General features: G+C 41.3%; 1 protein-coding gene across 1 annotated transcript; it reads left to right on the forward strand.

Moving 5' to 3' along the window:
- Positions 1–186: 186 nt before the first annotated feature.
- On the forward strand, positions 187–21,453 carry LOC130922926 (calcineurin subunit B type 1-like). Its single transcript, XM_057848203.1, has 6 exons — positions 187–393; positions 12,031–12,070; positions 15,129–15,305; positions 18,796–18,855; positions 18,960–19,144; positions 19,219–21,453. The coding sequence occupies exons 1-6, from the start codon at positions 391–393 to the stop codon at positions 19,264–19,266; spliced, it is 513 nt and encodes a 170-aa protein (XP_057704186.1). The 5' UTR covers positions 187–390; the 3' UTR covers positions 19,267–21,453.
- The last annotated feature ends 219 nt before the right edge of the window (positions 21,454–21,672 follow it).

Raw genomic sequence — 21,672 nt, forward strand, 5'->3', positions numbered from 1 at the left:
ATATTTAAATTGTATTGTGACTTATTAACCATCTTTTTGTTTTGTAAAAGTCAATCATTTTAAACGAGTGTGAGGGTTTGGATTATTCGAGTGTAAAAAAAAAAAAAAAAAAAAAAAAAAAAGGATACCCGGATGTAGAGTATCACTCCGCCTTTTGCTTGTCTCTTGACTCCGCCTCCTCTTCCGCCTATTGGCTGTCCCCTCCCTACTTCTCAACTGCAGTGACAGTCAACGCTCCGGCGAGCCCCCTAAAACGGAGTGTAAAACTGAGAGCCGTGACGTGACCCCCTTCTTCCCCTGTTTGAGTGGACAATACACCGCGGCGGCGTTCGGAGCTCTCCCTCCACATTCTTCCTTGCGTCGGCTGGATTTGTTCATCCGCGCAACACCATGGTAAGCGGCTGCTGTCGTCTCCCGCGCTTTCCCCGTTCGATGAAATACGCCATTTTCCATATGATTTGGCGAGTTAAGTTAATGTTAACGGAGGAACTCCGCTTTTCTCGCCTACTTTTGTGGCTCATCGTCCGCGCCCTGTGTGTAATACGCTCGGGGAAGGCAGTGGAGGGGGCTAGGCTGTCAGTAGCTTGGAAGCCTTTGGCCCACATTCTCGCTCCTCTGTCACTTAAGTGCCCCCACCCTTACGTTTTAGTGTAAAGTAGTGTTCATGACATAAATTCACTCTGCAGAACCAGAACGACGTGTCTTTTAGTGCTAAATGTGGCACTTTGTGTGTATTTTGTTGTCGGTGTTGACATTTGCAACAATGCAATTTCATGACGAAGCTGTCATGGCAGGCCACACGGTAGCATCTAGTGTCTAGTAGAGGTGGAAATCTTGGGGCCCCCCACGATCCGATGACGATTCAGTGGCACCCCACGATTCGATGACGATTCAGAGGCTATGATTCGATTATAAATCGATTATCGATGAATAGAGGTGGGAATCTTTGGGCGCCCTAACGATTCGATTACGATTCATAGACTCCGATTCGATAATAAATCGCTTTTAATGTTTTGTACATTAGTTCCAAAATTGTTCAAAAATCCTCTCAGGCTAATCCAAGCTAATATTTCAGTATCACGTTAACAGGTAGAAACAGTAAATAAAAAGCATTATTACGTGATTTAGAATCATATTTTGAGACGATTCGACTATATACTAGAGGAGTTCCAAAAAATCCATTATTACATGCATCGCGATTCGACATGTGACGATTCGATTACGATTCATAAAGGCTCAAAAACAATGATTTTCCCTCATAACTTTATGACAGCCGCTCGTAGCGGAAGGAAATTCAAGACACGTCTGCCGCCCGGACACACGCACAACATTATGATGGATGCTACCAGTTACCGGGAGAGAGATTTACTCCTTTTTAAATGACTGGAAAATAAATTTGTGTATGAGACAGGCAGTACAGGAAGCGCAACCCGGTGGTCGCGCTTTTGTGCACAAGGTATTTTTTTAGAGCAAGAGGGGAAGAGAGATAGTTCGTTGCTCCTTGTCATGTAGATGTCCAGCAGTAGTTTTAAGTCATTTCAATTGAAAAATGTCCTGAGTGTGTTGCTAAGACCCGAGTGCATCTAAAAGAAAGAAGTACACGAAACCTCTTGTACTGTTTAGCCTTTATTGTTGTTGTTTTTGAGATGTTAATAGTTAGCGCCGAGCGCTAAGCTAATTAGCTTATCCGCTAACGTGTATTTCACATGCAGAACGTGTAAAACCACGATTAAGTACAGCGGTAACACTACAAACATGCGAAATAGTACAGAATTCTGTGAAAACAAAGTATATTGGTTAAAAGAAGTCTAATTTCTAAAGACACTTTGTTCCCAGAAAATGTGGAATTCATTCCACCTGTGTAAATGTTATTGTATTGTTGAGAGAAATAAGTACTCCCTTTAAAATGGTTAATGTTTTTGCACTTTTTTGCACTTTGCAGCTGAAGGGCAGCTTTTTGTTGTATGGGCATGTTTCCATCGTTCCTGTTGAATCATTAGGATATTTTAGATAAATAATGGACATAAATTTGTTTGGCTACTGTATTAAGTAGTAATGTACGATGCATCGATAATCATGATAATCGTGATAACGGCGATCATCGTCAATACCGCAATCATCGTTTCATAATCGGATCGTAGCACCATTAATCGTAATCGAATTGAATCGTGGGGTGGCTAAGATGGCACACCCCAAAAACTATATTTCATGCCACCGGAGTTTTTTGTCATTTCCCTGCCCTGGCTGTTAGAGCGTAAACAAACCAAGAGGCGTGACAGCTAGCCGACATGCTAACCCGAACCGAATGATGTTTCAGAGTCTATTCTCGCGGGGGTTTGTGCAAACAAGCTGCTGGTCATCGGCCGAGTGGCATTTTCGGTGGACAATCAGTCACAAAATGCAAGCCACCTCCGTATTAAAATGTGTGCCATGATCCCAGGATTTGACTTAATACAAAATACGATGTTTACTCACTTCCTCGTAAGTCCAATGGTCCCGCAGTAGTAGGGCTTGTTTTGGCCAATATCCACGGTGAACGGGAACCTTTTGAAACCCAAAAAGGCTCACATGCCTCTCCCTGTTGCAGCAACAATTTTCTGCAGCTGTTTGGCCGGCGTGATGCAAAAAATAAACAAATTAATCCGCAAAATCAGCTGAATCCAGCAGTCCATCTGCACGCTATAAAGCAATGCTGTTAGATGCTGACCCGGGTGACGTCACGTTCGCATTCATCCTCAACCCGAGACTGAAGCCGGAAGTCACTCATTTTCATGGCGCGGGATTCAAAAATTAAATATATAAAACGATCGCTTCCACACACATTCCATTCATTCAGGACCATAAAAGACCGCATGTAATATGTAATAAACATGCTTTTTGGTGTCCTAGCAGGGGAACAACAAGCTCTCCTGCCCGCAGCAGAGGAACGATGAGCTGTAACTTGCTTGCCGCCGGGCGGGTTGCCGGTCGGCGAAAACAATCGACAACCCCGCCGCCGTGTGAAATGATCCGGGGTAGATTTGTCTGATTTTTCGCTTGGAAGACTTTGAAACATCACTCAGTTCGGGTTAGCATGTCGGCTAGTTGTCACGCCTCCTGGTTTCTATACGCTCTCCGAAGCCGGGGCAGGGAAATGACAAAAGTTGACTAACTGCGGTGGCATAAAATATCGTTCGGGAGGTGCCAAGCCATGTCCTACTGGATAAATGCATTTTTAATATTTCATATTCCATTTAGCACAAGATTGTTATTTGTCATGACCATACCATTTATTTAGCAATCGGGGAAAAATACTTTGATAAAAAGAGTACTCGGTAAAAATATTGTGGTAGATAGATTGGAAAAAATAACATTTTGCGGCTCTCTTCGTTGCATTTTCCTCGTTTTGAATAATTCCCGCTCAATGGGCAGAATTCTGAACTCATGACCCTGCCGACGTCATCCTCCATTTGGGGATGCTAGAACGCTACAAAGGCAGGCGGGGCTAAACAGCAGATTAAAATAAAAATTTCTCGTCATCTGCGCTTTGCCAAATTGTTGTATATCGTTGAATCGTCTCAAAATATGATTCTAATTCACATAATAATGCTTTTTAAGACTTTTTTTTTTTTTTTTTTTATCATGTCATACGCACTTTAAGTTCCTTCACTGCTTCAAATCCACTAAGGGTTAGTTGATTTGATTAGTTACTAACCCTAGTAATGTATACTGTATATTCTTTCATTGTGTGTCCGTTGAGGTGAACCCCACATAAACACATACTTGATGGCATGACATATTAAATAAAGACAATCGTAACGTAGCCTAAATTTGCCACTGTGTCGGAAGTCCTTCTACTCAACCTACAGTACATTATGCTCTTTCACGACAATATGGAGTCCTTAGTCTACTGCACAGCAATCAAACGCCTCTACAGCTAATGTGGAACAAGAGATAAGAGATGGACTTGCACATCCACGCAGCCCACTCAGTGTTCAGTGCGACGCTGCAGTTGTGCTGGCACCAGCAGCAGCAGCAGTGGTGGTGGTTGGGTAGTAGCCACATTTTGTTGGCCATCCATTTTCTATTGCAGAAATGAACTGCCATTCACGCAAACCTCAGGTAATACAAAACTGATTGAATAAATCTGACATTTCATCACTAGGATTATATATCATGATACTTTGTAGGCCAAAAGGTTATCGATATGCGCCCACCAAAAATGGATATATCATTTAAAAAACACTGTCACTGTTTTTAAGAAGAAAAAAAAAAAAAAAAAGGGAACCAACACCAAAATCTTCCATTAGAATCGTGTCTACGCTAGCTCATGGAGTGCCATTGACAGCCAATTCATTTTGACTTCTTTGGACGTCAAGCGCCGTCAATGCCACTGAAAGCGGAGCAATCACAGCCTTTCACAGCTGCCCGTAGGTCTGTTATACTTCCTCATACAAAGTCCGAATCAACCTTCCACTGTTGCTCTCATCAGATCGAGTACTAGCAGTTACAAGAACTGGAATAAGACTGTACATTTGGGGTTAAGAATTCTGACCTTTTAGCCAGATTACCGGAATCATGCCAGCCAAACTGCCGGACCTGCGCTGGCGCAGCTCAAATGACCCAGTTCGGCGAGATTCTGACAACCCGCCAAACTCCGCGCGTTCACCTTAGTTAAAAAGTTAGCAAGAGAGAAGTCCGGCTTGACCCGAACGTAAATAATTGACATTTTCGGCCCGAGATTCGTGGCGGGTTCAGGCTCAAGATCTAAGCTCTGGCTCCAACGACCCCGGCCGGCCGACATTCCAGCCAAAAGGCCAAACTCCTCCCGTTCACCTTCGTCTTAACCCCTTGTACTGACTCCATTTTGAAAGCTGGAAAAAGACTTCGAAGCACAAGTTGACAATGTCTTCAGGTCGACAGCCATCAAACGACACAGAGGGACCCAGGCGAGGATCCAGGGTCACCGTATCACTAGTCAACAATAACTTCCCGAGAAAAAAATGACAATGCTTAGTTAAACATTCAGTCTTTTGAAGGCCCTCGCTGGGCGAGCCGTGGGCGGGAAGAAGGGTGTGTTTAGAATAATCTTCTATCACAGTTTGGGCTGTTTAGTTGGCACATCACAGTTGCTGAGTCACCGTTAGTCAAGCAACCGCAGTGGGAGATTTTGCCCGCCTCAGCGTCAAAGGGGCTCTTGGAGTCTTATCAGTCGTGTTATCAGTTCGATATCGGGCCTTCTCCAGTGTTGTGTTGGGACAGGACGTCCCGCCATTTGTTCTGGACTGTCCAGGAGAACTGTTTGCGAGGGTTGGTGGTGCAGACGTGGGCTTGTAGATCATCGTCAATCTTGCTCAGTCAGTTGCATGATGCACACGTTGGGCTTCCGTGATAAGAAGGCGTGCCCTATATTCTGCTTTTTTTCCATAAACTATGGTATAAGTGCTATTTATTTTATATTTGGGTGTGTTAGAGTAATACAAACAGTCGATCGATAAGTATGAGAAAAGATACTTTTCCCCTTCAGGGGCAAACCAGTCCAAAACCTGGTATAAAACGCCACTTTGCCTGGATTTAGTCGGCGTAGGAAAATAGGCCCCTGCGTTTCTTAACCTTCGGCGAACCCCTTAGACTTACCCACCGAATACCTGGGGTTCGATCGAATCCAGGCTAAGAACTATTGCTCTGCGGCTAATCACTGTGCTCACCCAAAATATCATCAAGTGTTTTTAATACAACTTCTAGTAGGGGTGAGAACCTCTGGGTACCTCACGATACGATTCGCGATACAAGGCTCACAATAACGATGATCTCACAATATGGCGATATAACAATTATCGATATATGTGTCAGGAAATAATTCTACAATATTTAACTGTACAAGTTGTAAACAGGAAAATTAACTTTTCATCCTTCTGGTGAGAATTTATTTGGGTTTATCACTAGCATACGTCCAATTTATTTGATATGGGAGGTTGGCAGCGGACGAACATTCATTTATTCGCTGCCATCCATCAGACTTCAAACTGATTGGACGTCTTTGGCAGTCATGACAACCAAGGAGTTTAATTTGGGGGCATTTCAGGTCTTTGCTGTTGGTTTTCAGTCACTTGCTGTTGATTTTGGAGCATTTCTGTGTCATTCCAGGACTTAACCTGGGAATCACCCCTAGTTTCAGTGTCATTGACAACGCTTAGACGTCCAATGCTAACGGAGAGACCCCTCCTAGTCAAAATGGATTCGACGTCTTGCCTCGTCAATGGCAGCCAATGAGCTAACAAAGATTTTGCTGGATTAAAAAAAAATGAAACAAACGGTGACACCTTTTTCAAACGATTAATCAATTCATTGCAGGAGCATATCGATAAACATTTGGGGCAAGAAGTATCGCTATATACTGTACCACCATTTCAATATGTTGTCACTCCCCTTATTTTACATCGGTGGTATTCTGCTAGCTACACTGCTGGCCAAAAGTATTGGCACCCTTGCAATTCTGTCAGATAATGCTCCATTTCTCCCAGAAAATGATTGCAATTACAAATGCTTTGGCTTCATTTCTTTTGCTTGCAATGAAAAAACATGAGAATGAGGGGGGAAAAAAATCATTGTCATTTTACACAAAACTCCAAAAATGGGCCGGACAAAAGTATTGGCACCCTTTAAAAAAATGTGATGCTTCTCTAATTTGTGTCACTAACGGCACCTGTTACTTACCTGTGGCACATAACAGGTGGTGGCAATAACTCAATCACACTTGCAGCCAGTTAAAATGGATTCAAATTGACTTAACCTCCGTCCTGTTTCCTTGCGTGCACCACATTGAGCATGGAGAAAAGAAAGAAGACCAAAGAACTGTCTGAGGATTTTAGAAGCAAAATTGTGAGGGAGCATGGGCAATCTCAAGGCTACGAGTCCATCTCCAAAGACCTGAATGTTCCTGTGTCTACCGTGCGCAGTGTCATCAATAAGTGTAAAGTCCACGGCACTGTGGCTAACCTCCCTAGAAAAAAATGACGAAAGATTGTGGAGATGGTGGCTGAAGAACCTCGACTAACATCCAAACAAGTTCAAGCTGTCCCGCTGTCCAAGGGTACAAGAGTGTCAACCCGTACTATCCGTCGGTGTCTGAATGAAAAGGGTATACCCAGGAAGACCCCACTTCTGACCCAGAGACATAAAAAAGCCAGGCTGGAGTTTGCCAAAACTTACCTTAGAAAAACCAAAAACCTTTTTGAAGAATATTCTCTGGTCAGAAGAGACAAAAGTAGAGCTTTTTGGAAGGAGGCCTTCAAAGAAATGATCACGGTCCCCAGAGTCAAACATGGCGGAGGTCCCCTGATGTTTTAGGGTTGCTTTGCTGCCTCTAGGACTGGACTGCTTGACTGTGTGCATGGCATTATGAAGTCTGAAGACCACCAACAAATTTTGCCGCAGGGCCCAGTGTGAGAAAGCTGGGTCTCCCTCAGAGATCATGGGTCTTCCAGCAGGACAGTGACCCAAAACACACTTCAAAAAGCACAAGAAAATGGTTTAAGAGAAAGCACTGGAGACTTCTAAAGTGGCCAGCAATGAATCCAGACCTGAATCCCATAGAACACCTGTGGAGTGATCTGATAATGGCACCCTTCAAATCTCAGAGACCTGGAGCAGTCGGCCAAAGAACAAAGGTCTAAAATTCCAGCAGAGCATTGTAAGAAACTCATTGATGGATATCAGAAGCGGTTGTTCACAGTTATTTTGTCTAAAAGTTGTGCTAGCAAGTATTAGGCTGAGGGTGCCAATACTTTTGTTTGGCCCATTTTTGGAGTTTTGCGTAAAATGATAATGATTTCATTTTTTTTTCATTCTCTTTTGTGTTTTTTCATTTACTTGCGAAACAGCAACAAATTCATCTAAATCTAAATGAATCTACAGAAATTTCAGGTAGCTGATGTTCAAATGTGTTCTGTGAAGCTGTGGTTATGTGAGTGGGTTTACATGTGAGAGTAGAATATGTTGCCTTATGTGCAACACCCCCTCCTACCTATCTATAAATAGCCAGGTATTTTTCTTTTGTTGCCAGCCAGAGTCTTACATATGCAAAATGAATGTTAGCCTTTTATTACGGTAATTGGGAATGAAGCATCCATTATGGATGACGCCGCACAATGGTACTTTTCCTCCACCTGCAGTTTATAGTGTCCGACACGGAGTGAAGTGAGGTTCCCCAGAATGACTAAGTCACTTACTAACATTGACTGCATCGGACGTCCAATCTATTTGAACTGTTCAAATCATTTGGACGTCTATGGCACTAAAAAATCATTACCGTAATTTCCCGAATATAACGCGCACTTTCCCCCCCCCCCAAAATCAACTTGTAAAATCATGGTGCGCATTATAAACGGGTACAGGGATGGAGACCAAAATATATACATATAAAGACCGATTTTTTTTTTTTTTTTTAATTGACTCGGCCATGTTGTGTTGAAGAAACCTATGTGGTGATCCGTTGCCGACCATTACGGTACGTGACGTCACCATTTTGTTTCGGTCGTGGCGAGCTATGGAAGGAGTCGGAGGCGTAGTATCAAACAACGGAGCTAATCAGTGTTGCTTTATTGACATTTAGGCTGCAACAAAATACGGTAGCAATGTCTGTCTCACATGCAACCCGCGGAATATAACTATCTTTCCGGCTGTTCCCTCAACAAAATACCTCCCCCCGGGAACTATACAAGGTGCCGACATAAGGTGAATTCTGTTATAACTGGCTACACAGTAATACTTCACTCTGATTGGTCGAATGATTTCATCCGTGTTAAATTCTACTTTTTTCACTCTTCATAAAGCACAGAATTTAGTGTCTTGAACTCATTTGAGTCAACGTTTATTGCAGCAACTCGGACCGTAACAAATGTAACACAACACAGACTTTCTGTGTCCGACAACTATATCTGTCCATCGGGAAACTCGAACCCAAATAACAATAGTTCCTCTTGTTAGTCTACAGCTTTCGGTTTTCCGACTTCTAGCCTTACTTTTATTTTACCGTATCCATCCATGGAAGAAACATTTATTCATCATGATGAAACGAGCAAATTATACAGCAGCCTTTCAAAGAAAAGTCACATCTGTTTTGTTTTCTCCTGGATTCTGGTAAGTTGAAGAAGTTGTCAGATCATATTATTACCGTACAGTACATATGGTCAGTTTACGGTAATGTTTTAAACTTGCCTGACTCTGCCAGACTATTCTCCCTGTATTTTTCAAACACTGAGAGTATAGTCTGGGAACCCGCCCATTAACGGCCTCTCGAGCAGGTACAAAATCAATCGACAAATCAGATTCGTTTATTTGCATGATGTGTTCTTACGAGCAACGTCACTCTTGCGCGTCGAACGTCGTCTCCACAACACAGATGGTGAACGGGAGAGCCGAGAATATGTTCCAATCCACGGTAAAATCAGTTTTAAATTACCAAAAACACATTGACACGAGTCATTGACAACAGTCTCTCGCGCTAGCCATGTTCAATAAACTCCGCTCTCTTCGTATGTTTACTTCCGCGCGCAAGTCCCTCGTCCTTCCCTCGTCATTTTACTAACGGGTCTGTCCGTCGCTGATTGGTCCACTCCGCTGTCTGTTTGCTGTGGCTTGCTCCGCCCTGGAAATTGTATCCGCGTGAATGGTGGCCAGACTCAATAGCTGGAACAGCGGTGAGTCTGGTGTACCAGGCAAGTTTTAAACTACCAATGTGCTATGCTTGTGCTGTGTTTCACCAGTCAGTAAAATTACATTTCTGTATTTGTACACGAGCTCTGTTTTCTTGTATTCTTCTATTTATTGGTGCTAAAATTAGGGTGCGCGTTATACATGGGTACAATCATTTTCTCTAGATTTTACAAGTAAATTTGGGGTGCGCGTTATACACGGGTGCGCCGTATATTCGGGAAATTACGGTATTCACTTTTTTACCAGTTCCCACCTTGGTGATGACTCAGTAATTATTGACAACCAACCATCATTTTGCACTCTAATCTCAAGGCTATTTCAGCCCTTGGCTGCGCTTAAAATACCATGACCTCAAGTCTTAGGCCGGATTTACTGTACGCTGCAGGTCAAGTGGCCAAGTGCTTACGTATATTCGATTTTTCTTCTTTTTTTTCCAGCTACATTTCAAGTAGGGCTGGTCGATCCGGCTTCAGAAATTGATAACATTTGTTTTTCCACATAATGTCCGATCTTGATTATTATTATTATTATTTTTTTTTCAATTTGTTTTTTCAATTTTTTATTACTATTTTTTTAAGTACTTGAAAAAACAAATGCGATGAAAACCCAGGCCTAATTGAGTGTATTAATTGAGTAATTGAGACAATAAATACATTGAATAAAATATTCTCGATCATGTCAGAGTAGCCTGTATTGTTAGCTGTACTTTCTATATTTTCACTGCTTTTTGAGACATTGTTTGTGCTGACTCAACTTAATAGCTTGATTTTGACAATACAGTTTATTGCTCCATGGGGAACAATACAATAACGAGAGACTGATGGACTGACAATCAATTGCTGGCTCTGTATCATCGTGGCTGCCCCTTTGGTGACTCCCATGTGATGGATATCGTTGCCTTGACTTAGGAGTTTAATTCATTCTATGACGAAGCTTGTATTCCAATTTACTTGCATCATAGACTTGTATTGACGGGGCGCGGGGCCGATAAATATGGGGCCTGCATTGCTGGCGAGGCTGTCAAAGCTGACCAAGTGAAATCACAGAAAAAGAGCTTTTTTTCGTTGAAAATTCTTGTGAATACATGCTTGAATCCCCAAATTCTTTATAGATATGGACGTAAAACAGTCTCAATTCTTGGTTAAAAGAAAAAAAAAGTGCAATTAGCATTTATTTTATGTAAATATGTCGAAGTACAATGCTAGTCTGTTAGTGAATGTAGCTAGCGGCCACCTGATGTAAACTGAGCTTTTCCGGTGAAAATTCTTGTGAATAAATGCTTAAATCCCTGAATTCTTTATGGATATGGATGTAAAACAGCCTCGTTTCTTGGTTAAAGGCAAAAAAAAAAAAAAAAAAGTGCCGTTAGCATTTATTTTACATAAATATGTTGAAGTACAATTTTAGTCTATTAGTAAATGTAGCTAGCGGCTGCATGATGTAAACAGCGCTTTTCCGGTGAAAATTCTTGTCAATAAATGCTTAAATCCCTGAATTCTTTATAGATATGGACGTAAAACAGTCTCAATTCTTGGTTAAAAGAAAAAAAAAGTGCAATTAGCATTTATTTTATGTAAATATGTCGAAGTACAATGCTAGTCTGTTAGTGAATGTAGCTAGCGGCCACCTGATGTAAACTGAGCTTTTCCGGTGAAAATTCTTGTGAATAAATGCTTAAATCCCTGAATTCTTTATGGATATGGATGTAAAACAGCCTTGTTTCTTGGTTAAAGGCAAAAAAAAAAAAAAAAAAGTGCCGTTAGCATTTATTTTACATAAGTATGTTGAAGTACAATTTTAGTCTATTAGTAAATGTAGCTAGCGGCTGCATGATGTAAACAGCGCTTTTCCGGTGAAAATTCTTGTCAATAAATGCTTAAATCCCTGAATTCTTTATAGATATGGACATAAAACAGTCTCGATTCTTGGTTAAAGGCAAAAAAAAAAAAAAAACGTGCGGTTAGCGTTTATTTTGCGTAAATATGTCAAAGTACAATGCTAGTCTTCAGTGAATGTGGCTACCGGCCGCCTGATGTAAACTGAGCTTTTCCGGTGAAAATTATTGTGAATAAATGCTTAAATCCCCGAATTCTTAATAGATATGGAAGTAAAATATGATATGGACGTCTCGATTCTTGGTTGTATGCAAAAAAAATGTGCAGTTAGCATTTACTGTATTTTCATAAATGAGGTAGTAGTAGTAGTGGCTAATTTCTCCCATTGATTTTCTACCCTTTGATGCAAAAGGTGGAAAATTCATCACCTATTGGGAGTGGGCAAAGCGTTACTTAGAGTAATGTGAATATTAATGAGCTCTTGTTTTTCACTCCTCAGGGAAATGAAGCCAGCTACCCTCTGGAAATGTGCACGCATTGTAAGTATTGCCACCGTTCAAATACGCACTTACAGCAAGCTATTTATTGAAAACTTGCGTGGTGTAGTTTACATTCCTTATCCAATTACCCCAATAATATCTCAGCTCGGTGTCGAAGCCACATCTAACACCGGGATACAGTGGAGACGCGACTAAAACGGGTGCACCGCCGGCCGCGTGGGTTTTTAATTAGTGCCAAGGCCGCTACGGGGCCGCGCTCAGGATTGAAACGATGACCTCCATGACACGTGATTAAGGGGTCAGAGGACTCCTTTGGAGATATTTCCCTTTCATTTGAAAGGGAAGGACGTTTTGTCAGCAATACTACAAACAAACACCATCAAATTTTGGCATACATCAGGGCTCTAGACTGCGACCAAATGGTCTGATTTAGCGACTAAAATTAGCAGCAGGGCCGAGAACGAAAATGGATTTTTTTTTGCCATGTGGCATTTTTTTCCTATATGGCAAAATTTTTTGAATGTGGTCAAATGGATGCGCTGTAATGTAAAGTGTATGGTCAAAAATCACAACCACACATTTTTCTGCCATTCAAAATGAATGGAAAATTTGGACTTGCACACATGGCGCAAAAAAACGCCACATGGCAAAATCCATTTTTCCACATGGCAGAATCCATTTTGCCACATGGCAAAAAAAAAAAAAAAGCCACATGGCAAAATCCATTATGCCTCATGGCAAATACCACTTTTGTAATTGCAATCCTTTTCTGGGAGAAAGTAAGCATTATCTGACAGAATTGAAGGGGTGCCAATACTTTTGGCCAGCACTGTGTAATTGTTGTATCGTCATATCGTGAGCCTTGTATCATAAATCGTGTCGTATCGTGAGGTACCCGGAGATTCCCACCCCAGGTTAACTGTGATCAGTGGTTTGCAAATTGAACTGTTCCAATGTTGTGGTTTTAATAAGTCGAGGTTCACTTTGGCACCAAAACAAAATGTTCTTTTCACTCGATACCACGTTACGAACGTCAGGAAACTCACACAAGCAGATGGCCCGTACCGGGTCCAGGCTGTCTGCCATGCTGGCATTGAACCTCAGGCTTCACGATCGGGTGGGGGGTAGTTGACTCGCCACCGTTGACCCAGAACTCAACTCAGGTTGGCTCTCTGCCCGTACGCTGTGCTGCAACGAGGTGTGAAGAGTGCGTCTCGGATCTTATATTTCACACCTCAGGCGCACTCGCTAGCATTCCACCTTCCTCTCGCGTACGAGAAATTTCGCTGCTCAACTTGATGAAAAATTAGAACGCTGTTCAGGTCTGAACAAAGAGCTGGAAGGCATCGTCTGGACGGGACGTCGGGGTTTCCCTGGGGAGCGTGAGTCACCAGCGGGGTGGCGAGGGGGGGTTTCTAATGACTGAGCAGCTATAAATAACACTGCCCTGGCGAGCCGCTGCAGCCGCACGCAGGAGAGCTGTACATTATCACAGCAATCAGACTAAAAGAGGAAGAATTGTAGGTTTCTACAATCTTTACCATACATTTTCCAGAATGTTGGCTTATTGAATTCCGCTAGATTTTTACGAACCAAATTTTGAGAACACATACTGTACGGTTACACCCTTAATAAATATTCAAATCAGACCAGAACATAGTGTGCCATCAGCATGCCTCAAGTCATGTCCTTGACCCAGTTGGAAGTGGCAGCTCCTTGGCTCGTGTTAACTCATTGGCTACACTGTAGGGCTGCCACAAATGATTATTTGGGCATTAAAAAAAAAAAAAGTCAAGTTATTTACTGTAAGATTATCTGGGCTTTACATTTCAGCTGGAAATATGCATTGGAACCAAAAACTGCACTGTAAAAAATTGGACTATTAAGACTATGTAACGAGAGGCAGCGAGAACCAAAAGTGGTATATCCATGTGGCAAAATTTTGCCATTTGGCATTTTTTTGCCATGTAGCAAAATTGATTTTGCCATGTGGCATTTTTTTGCCATGTGACAAAATAGATTTTGCCATGTGGCATTTTTTTGCCATGTGAGAAAATAGATTTTGCCATGTGGCATTTTTTGCCGTGTGGCATTTTTGCCATAGGGCAAAATTGATTTTGTCATGTGGCAGGGCCGAGAACCAAAAGTGGTATTTGCAGTGTGGCAAAATTTTGCCATGTGGCATTTTTTTGCCGTGTGGCAAAATTGATTTTGCCATGTAGCTGGGCCGGGAACGAAAAGTGGTGTTTGCCATGTGGCAAAAAGTATTTTGACATTTTGGCATTTTTTTATTGGTATGTGGCAAAATGGATTTTGGTTTGTGGCATATACAGTATATATATTTTGTATGTGACATTTTTGGGGGTATATGGCATTTTTGCAGGCCATGCACGTCCATGCCATTGCCGGCTATGCACGTCCAAATTTTCCATTCATTTTAAATGGCAGAAAAACATGCGTGGCTGTGATTTTTGACTATGTACTTACCATTAGAGCTCATTGACATTCAATTGGCAAGTAAGGCTATCCTATTGACGGCTATGCACATTCAAATTTTCCATTCATATTAAATGGCAGAAATGGCTGTGATTTTTGACCATACACTAACCAAATTTTGAGAACACTTACTGTACAGTTACACCCTTAATAAATATTCAAATCAGACCAGAACATAGTGTGCCATCAGCACGCCTCAAGTCATGTCCTTGACCCAGTTGGAAGTGGCAGCTCCTTGGCTCGTATTAACTCATTGGCTACACTGTAGGGCTGCCACAAACGATTATTTGGGCATTTAAAAAAAAATTCACGTTATTTACTGTTATATTATCTTGGCTTTACATTTCAGCTGGAAATATGTATTGGAACCAAAAATTGGACTATGAAGACTATGTAACCATGTAGTAGATGTACAATTCCTTTTCAAACCAAGAACAGAGGTTTGCAAATATCTCATTTGAAGTCAAAATAAATCATCATTTGCTTTCTGCTTTGTATGAAAAACTACAGAAATCAGACTGTTTTCCGCTTGCACAACTTTTGTCAACCAAAAAGATGGTCTGACTAAAATCTTCCATCATTTCCTTGTTTTGTGTTTAAGTCGACCCAGATGAGATCAAACGTCTGGGGAAGCGTTTCAAGAAATTGGACCTGGATAACTCGGGCTCGCTCAGCGTGGAGGAGTTCATGTCGCTGCCCGAGTTGCAGCAAAACCCGCTGGTGCAGAGGGTCATCGACATATTCGACACGGACGGCAACGGAGAAGTGGACTTTAAAGGTGCGATGCGACCGATACAATCGTTGCTCTGTTTGCACTAAGGCACGGGTTCCCAAGCCTTCTGGGTTAACTAGACATTTTTCATAATCCTAACACCAGTGACATACAACCTGCGTGAAAACCTTAGTGTCCCCCCATTTCTGAAGGGTAAAAAACAATACAAATACAGATTTTAGTCAGGAAAATCCTTTTTCATTTTCACATGTTAACAAAACTTGATATTAAGGTGCACTAGTGAATTCATGTACCGTGTTTTTGGACTATAAGTCGCACCAACCTCAAAAAATGTGCAATTAAGAGGGGAAAAAAAAGACATATAAAATGTGTTTTTGGGGGAAATTTGATCAAATCTAACACCAAGAACAGACGTCATCTTGAGCGCCTTCTTGCGGTTTAGTGTTAAAATAACGTGAACTCATAATAATCAGGGTTGGGAATCTCTGGCATGAAGCCGATTCGATATGTACTGTATCTAGATACACAGGCTCCCATTCGATTAAAAAACAATACATTTTTAAGGCCGAGCGATTCGATACAGTTTAAGAACGATACGGTTCGATACAGAGTGAAAACGATACAATAGTAAACATTTATTGTGTGTGTTCGAACAGTATTTTAAACATATAAAAAAAGATTAAAGATTACATTAAACAACAAAATTTCATACCAATGTTTTATTTTTTTATGAAAAAAAAAAAAAAAAAGCTTCCTAAATGGCCGTCATTTTGTTGGATGGGATTGATAATAAAATAAAACTCCAGTGACAGACAACAATAAAGTGCAGTAATTTAATGACTATATTTCCTGGTGTTTTGAACACAATAGGTAAGTAAGTGCAAACTTTCAACGTAAACATCTTACAAGCAAAAAAAATTATATGCAGCAGCTCTAGAAAAAAAAGAAACCTGCTAGTGTTATCATAGGTAAATAATAAATGATGCTTTACCACTGGTATAACTGGGGGAATAAAAACATGGCATTTCAGACAGACAGGTCTATAATCATTACTTTAACCTTATACACAGCAAAGTCTTATGCCTGTGCGTCTATATTTTTTGTGACAATGACACAAGCGCAGCATGTGAGGTAAAAGCTAAATGATTATCATATTAAGCAATGCGTTGAGCTAGGCATTAGAAGCCGATTCTTGTGCTCGCAATAGCCGAATTCTATCTCTACTATCGGTTCATTGAATATTTAATGGCTAATTACTGTCGAATGATAAGTATACTATCGATACAGCTGTATCTCTCACCTGTAAAACCGGATATCCGGTCGTATCGGTTTATCGTTCTCAAGCTTCATAATAATGTGTTCATAATTTCACACATAAGTCACACCCACAGTCAAACCATGGGGGGGATGGGAACTGACTTATAGTCCGAAAAATACGGTACTGCCTTTTTTCTTTATCTCATAACTTTGTAATGATTTTATTTATTATTTTGATAAATTATGTGTCTTTAGCACTTAACTAAGCAGTAGTAATATTATTTATACTGTAAGAAAACAAGTTCGAGGTCACTCAGCACAACCAAAATTAATATATCAGGCACACTGTCAATTTCAAATGTGCCTTGTGGTCTGAAAAGATGGTATAACTAATAATCTTCTCTATGTGTTTGCTGCCGTTGTGGCCTTCTGAGGAAAACCCTACAGTGCTGGCCAAAAGTATTGGCACCCCTGCAATTCTGTCAGGTAATGCTTCATTTCTCCCAGAAAATGATTGCAATTACAAATGCTTTGGTAGTAATATCTTCATTTATTTTGCGTGCAATGAAAAAACGGAAAAAGAGAATGATGAAAAACACGAAATCATTATCATTTTACACAAAATTCCAAAAATGGGCCAGACAAAAGTATTGGCATCCTTTGAAACATCATGTGATGCTTCTCTAATTTGTGTCATTAACAGCACCTGTTACTTACCTGTAGCACATAACAGGTGGTGGCAATGACTAAATCACACTTGCAGCCAGTTAAAATGGATTCAACCTCTGTCCTGTGTGTACCACATTGAGCATGGAGAAAACAAAGAAGACCAAGGAACTGTCTGAGGAGTTGAGAAGCAAAATTGTGAGGAAGCATGGGCAATCTCAAGGCCACAGGTCCATCTCCAAAGACCTGAATGTTCCTGTGTCTGCCGTGCGCAGTGTCATCAATAAGTGTAAGGCCCATGGCAGTGTGGCTAACCTCCATAGATGTGGACGGAAAAGAAATTTCAATGAAAGATTGTTTGGATGGTGGATAAAGAACCTCGACTAACATCCAAACAAGTTCGAGCTGTCCCGCAGTCCGAGGGTACGACAGTGTCAACCCTTGCTATCTGTCGGCGTCTGAATGAAAAGGGACTCTATGGTAGGATACCCAGGAAGACTCCACTTCAGACCCAGAGACATAAAAAAGCCAGGCTGCGAAAACCTACCTGAGAAAGCCAAAAACGTTTTGGAAGAATGTTCTGTGGTCAGATGAGGCAAAAGTAGAGCTATTTGGGAAAAGGCATCAACAAAGAGTTTACAGGAAAAAACACGAGGCCGAAGAAAAAAAACATGGTCCCCACAGTCAAACATGGCAGAGGTTCCCTAATGTTTTGGGGTTGCTTTGCTTCCCTCTGGCACTGGACTGCTTGACCGTGTGCATAGCATTATAAAGTCTGAAGACTAATAATATAGGGGCCAGTGTGAGAAGGTTGGGTCTCCCCCAGAAGTCATGGGTCATGACCCACAACACACTTCAAAAAGTACTAAAAATGGTCTGAGAGAAAGCATTGGAGAGTTCTAAAGTGGCCAGCAGCGAGTCAATAGAACACCTGGGGAGAGATCTGAAAATGGCACTCTTCAAATCTCACAGACTTGAAGGAGTTGGCCAAAGAAGAATGGTCTAAAATTCCAGCAGAGCATTATATGAGTTTCTCATTGATGGATACGGGAAGCGCTTGTTCGCAGTTATTTTGTCTAAAGGTTGAGTGCACTTGAATCCATTTTAACTGGCTGCAAGTGTGATTTAGTTATTGCCACCGCCTGTCATGTGCCACAGGTAAGTAACAGGTGCCGTGACTTACACAAATTAGAGAAGCATCACATGATTTTTCAAAGGGTTCCAATACTTTTGTCTGGCCCACTTTTGGAGTTTTGTGTGAAATGATCATGATTCCCCCACCCGCCGATTCTCTTTTGTGTTTAATTGCAAGCAAAATCTATGAAGATTTTACGTTTCATTTTCTGGGAGAAATTAAGCATTAACTGACATAATTGCAGGGGTGCCAATGCTTTTGTTGTATCGCCATATCGTGAGCCTTGTATCGTAAATCATGTCGTATCGTGAGGCACCCGGAGATTCCCACCCCTAGTCAGTAGTTTACAAATTGAACTGTTCCAACGTTGTGGTTTTAATAAGTTGAGGTTCACTTTGGCACCGAATCAAAATGTTCACCTATTTTGATGCCGTTCATTTTCATTCCTGGCCTCTTTTGACTCTTTGCCGTCTCAAGAATTCATCGAAGGTGTGTCGCAGTTCAGCGTCAAAGGTGACAAGGAGCAGAAGCTTCGCTGTAAGTCGATGATTTCTATTTCCCCAGCCGATATTAAAAATGATCCCTTGGGAAGTCCTGGCATTCCAGAAGAAGAAACGGGTTTGTCCGTCCTTCACTTGCAGTCGCCTTCCGCATCTACGACATGGACAAGGACGGCTTCATCTCCAACGGCGAGCTGTTCCAGGTGCTGAAGATGATGGTGGGCAACAACCTAAAGGACACGCAGTTGCAGCAGATCGTGGACAAAACCATCATCAACGCCGACAAGGACGGCGACGGCAGAATATCCTTCGAGGAGTTTTGCGCGGTGAGTCTCGGCCCGGGACGACGGCGCTCCGCTACCGACCGCGACCTTCGGAGTGACCCGCTTTCCCTTGGCAGGTGGTGGGCGGTCTGGACATCCATAAAAAGATGGTGGTGGACGTGTGAGCGTACGCCCGCCCTCCCGAGTTCTCCTCAGCGCACGCTTTCGCTTACTCCGTCAAGAAAAAGCGCCTCAGTGTTAAGTAGGCGGAAGATCTTCCGACGCCTCGCTCAAATGTTACGTGAAGAGCGAGCGCCGCAAAAAAAAAATCGAACAAGACTGAAAAACGAGGAGACCGACGGAGGGAGTTCTATCCCTTTTTTAACATTCTATTTATTTTGTCTTCATCTTTTATACGTGAGAAAAAGTATGTATACGTTCATCTACACTTGACTAACAGTGCAACTAGCTGGTCGGGTATGACGTGCCAAGCAAACATATCCACTTATTACCCAAAATGTATTTTCCAAATATTTGAGAAGAAAAAGCCCTCTGTGTTTTTGTTGTCGCTTGACAGGACTGGAATAAGAAATTTAGTTTGTTGAAGGAGCAATATGTAAGATTTGTGCTTCAATTATTCATGAAAGTAACTTTTTTGCATCTACTTAAACTACAAGATTGTGTACTTGTACATATACTACGTATGATAACACAGCTTGATTCTCCATTAGGAAGCACTTATCTGGCAGCCCAAAGGGGATGCTGTGCACTTCAATAGTTTGATCCAGGTTGCAGGACCATTTTTGGCCACCAGTCTTACATAATGCTCCTTTAACGCATCTGCCATTGACTGCGATAGACGCGGAGAGAGGTGGACGCCCTCGCTGCCAGAACGAGAGACGGCGAGAACCAAAAGTGGTATTTGCCATGTGGCAAAATGGATTTTGCCATGTGGCATTTTGTTTTTTTTGGTATGCACCGCAAGGACGTGCATAGCCGTCAATGGCATGGCCTTACTTGGGTGCCAGTTGATTGACAATACACTGTAATGTAAAGTGTATGGTCAAAAATCACAGCCACACAGGTTTTTTTTTTTGCCATTTAAAATGAATGGAAAATTGGACGTGCATAGCCGTCAATGGCATGGACGTACATGGCCTGCAAAAATGCCATATACCCCTAAAAAATGTTACATACCAAAAAAATATGCCACAGACAAAAATCAATTTTGTCAAATACCAATAAAAAATGCCATTTTGCCAAAAGACAAAATCCATTTTGCCACATGGCAAAAAAAAAAAAAAAAAAAAAAAAAAAAACGCCACATGGCAAAATCATTTTTACCACATGGCATACAATATGCCACATGGCAAAATCCATGTCGCCACAAGGCAAAAAATGCCACATGGAAAAATCTATTTTGTCACAAGGCAAAAAAAAATGCCACATAGTAAAATCCATTTTGCCACTTTTTGTTCTCGGCCCTGCTGGCCACAGCTCCGTTCAAATGGATCGTACATCTATCGTCGTCAATGGCAGTCAATTTAATATTCATTTGAGGATATTTTGTAGTTATGTCTGATTAAAAAAAAAAAAAAAAATCGTTTCAAAATTAAAGGGAAAATATGTTTCTGAATGCAAAAATCTATTTCACCATTCGTAAATTTATTAGCTTTTTTTTTTTTTTTAACTGTCGGATAAGACTAGTTTTACTATTTTTTGGGGGGGCTGGGGGGAGGCTGTCTTTTCGGAATAAACCCAGAAACAACTAGACAAGAGCATCAGTCGGACGACTTATTTTAATTTTTTGTCTTTTTGTTTTCCTAATAGACTGGCATGGGAAGAGAAAAGGTTGTGAGACTTTTAACAAAAAGTACACAATTGTCAGGCGTTATACTGTACATCTAATAATGTCCTAAAAACTGGACGACTGCTTTAAACTGGAGCGAGCGTGACATTGTTTTGTGCATGAAGACGTTTGGGAGAGCTGGTCTTGTTTACACTTCATGTGAATGGAAACTTTAAGAGTTCTACACCGTCTGGATGTTGCCAAATGATTGGTCTCCATATGAACTGAAGTGCAGGACGCTGGTGTCATAATATTAACTGCCACTTACAAGCTTTTTGAATGTTTTTTTTTTTTTTTTAAAGTGTACGTAAAGGTTCAATGCAATTGTGTTTATGGAGACACCTTCACATGAATTGGGAAGTGCAGATTTGGGTGTTTGTGTGCGTGTGTGTGTGTATGGGGGATATCAAATATATTTGAGATTTTCCGTTTTTTCTGCATGCTGCAACTTATGCTGTATGACTGTTGGAAACTTGATATATAAGAACATGATATAGCATTTAAATAAAAGAAACTGTTCCAATTGCTTTAAATTTCTTATAACGGGGGACATCTTGATTTTGTTACTTATATTTTACATTTAAATTTTTTTTTTGTAGTCAAAACCTTAGTGATAATTTTAAAAATGGGGTGGGGGAGTGGAAAAACACTCTTTTCATAAGATATGTCTATATTTTTTTCCATTGACAGTGATGACTGAAGGAATCTGACCTTTCAGCCAGATTGCCGGAATCACGCCAGC

Source organism: Corythoichthys intestinalis, chromosome 10 (genome assembly GCF_030265065.1).
Source record: "Corythoichthys intestinalis isolate RoL2023-P3 chromosome 10, ASM3026506v1, whole genome shotgun sequence".
Classification (NCBI taxonomy): Eukaryota; Metazoa; Chordata; class Actinopteri; order Syngnathiformes; family Syngnathidae; genus Corythoichthys; species Corythoichthys intestinalis.

What these genes read in the sequence shown, in the direction of transcription:
- LOC130922926 (XM_057848203.1), top strand. An exon ending in CAAGGAGCAGAAGCTTCGCT is followed by an intron (nt 18,856 to 18,959) that starts GTAAGTCGATGA and finishes CTTCACTTGCAG; the next exon opens with TCGCCTTCCGCATCTACGAC. An exon ending in CCTTCGAGGAGTTTTGCGCG is followed by an intron (nt 19,145 to 19,218) that starts GTGAGTCTCGGC and finishes TTCCCTTGGCAG; the next exon opens with GTGGTGGGCGGTCTGGACAT.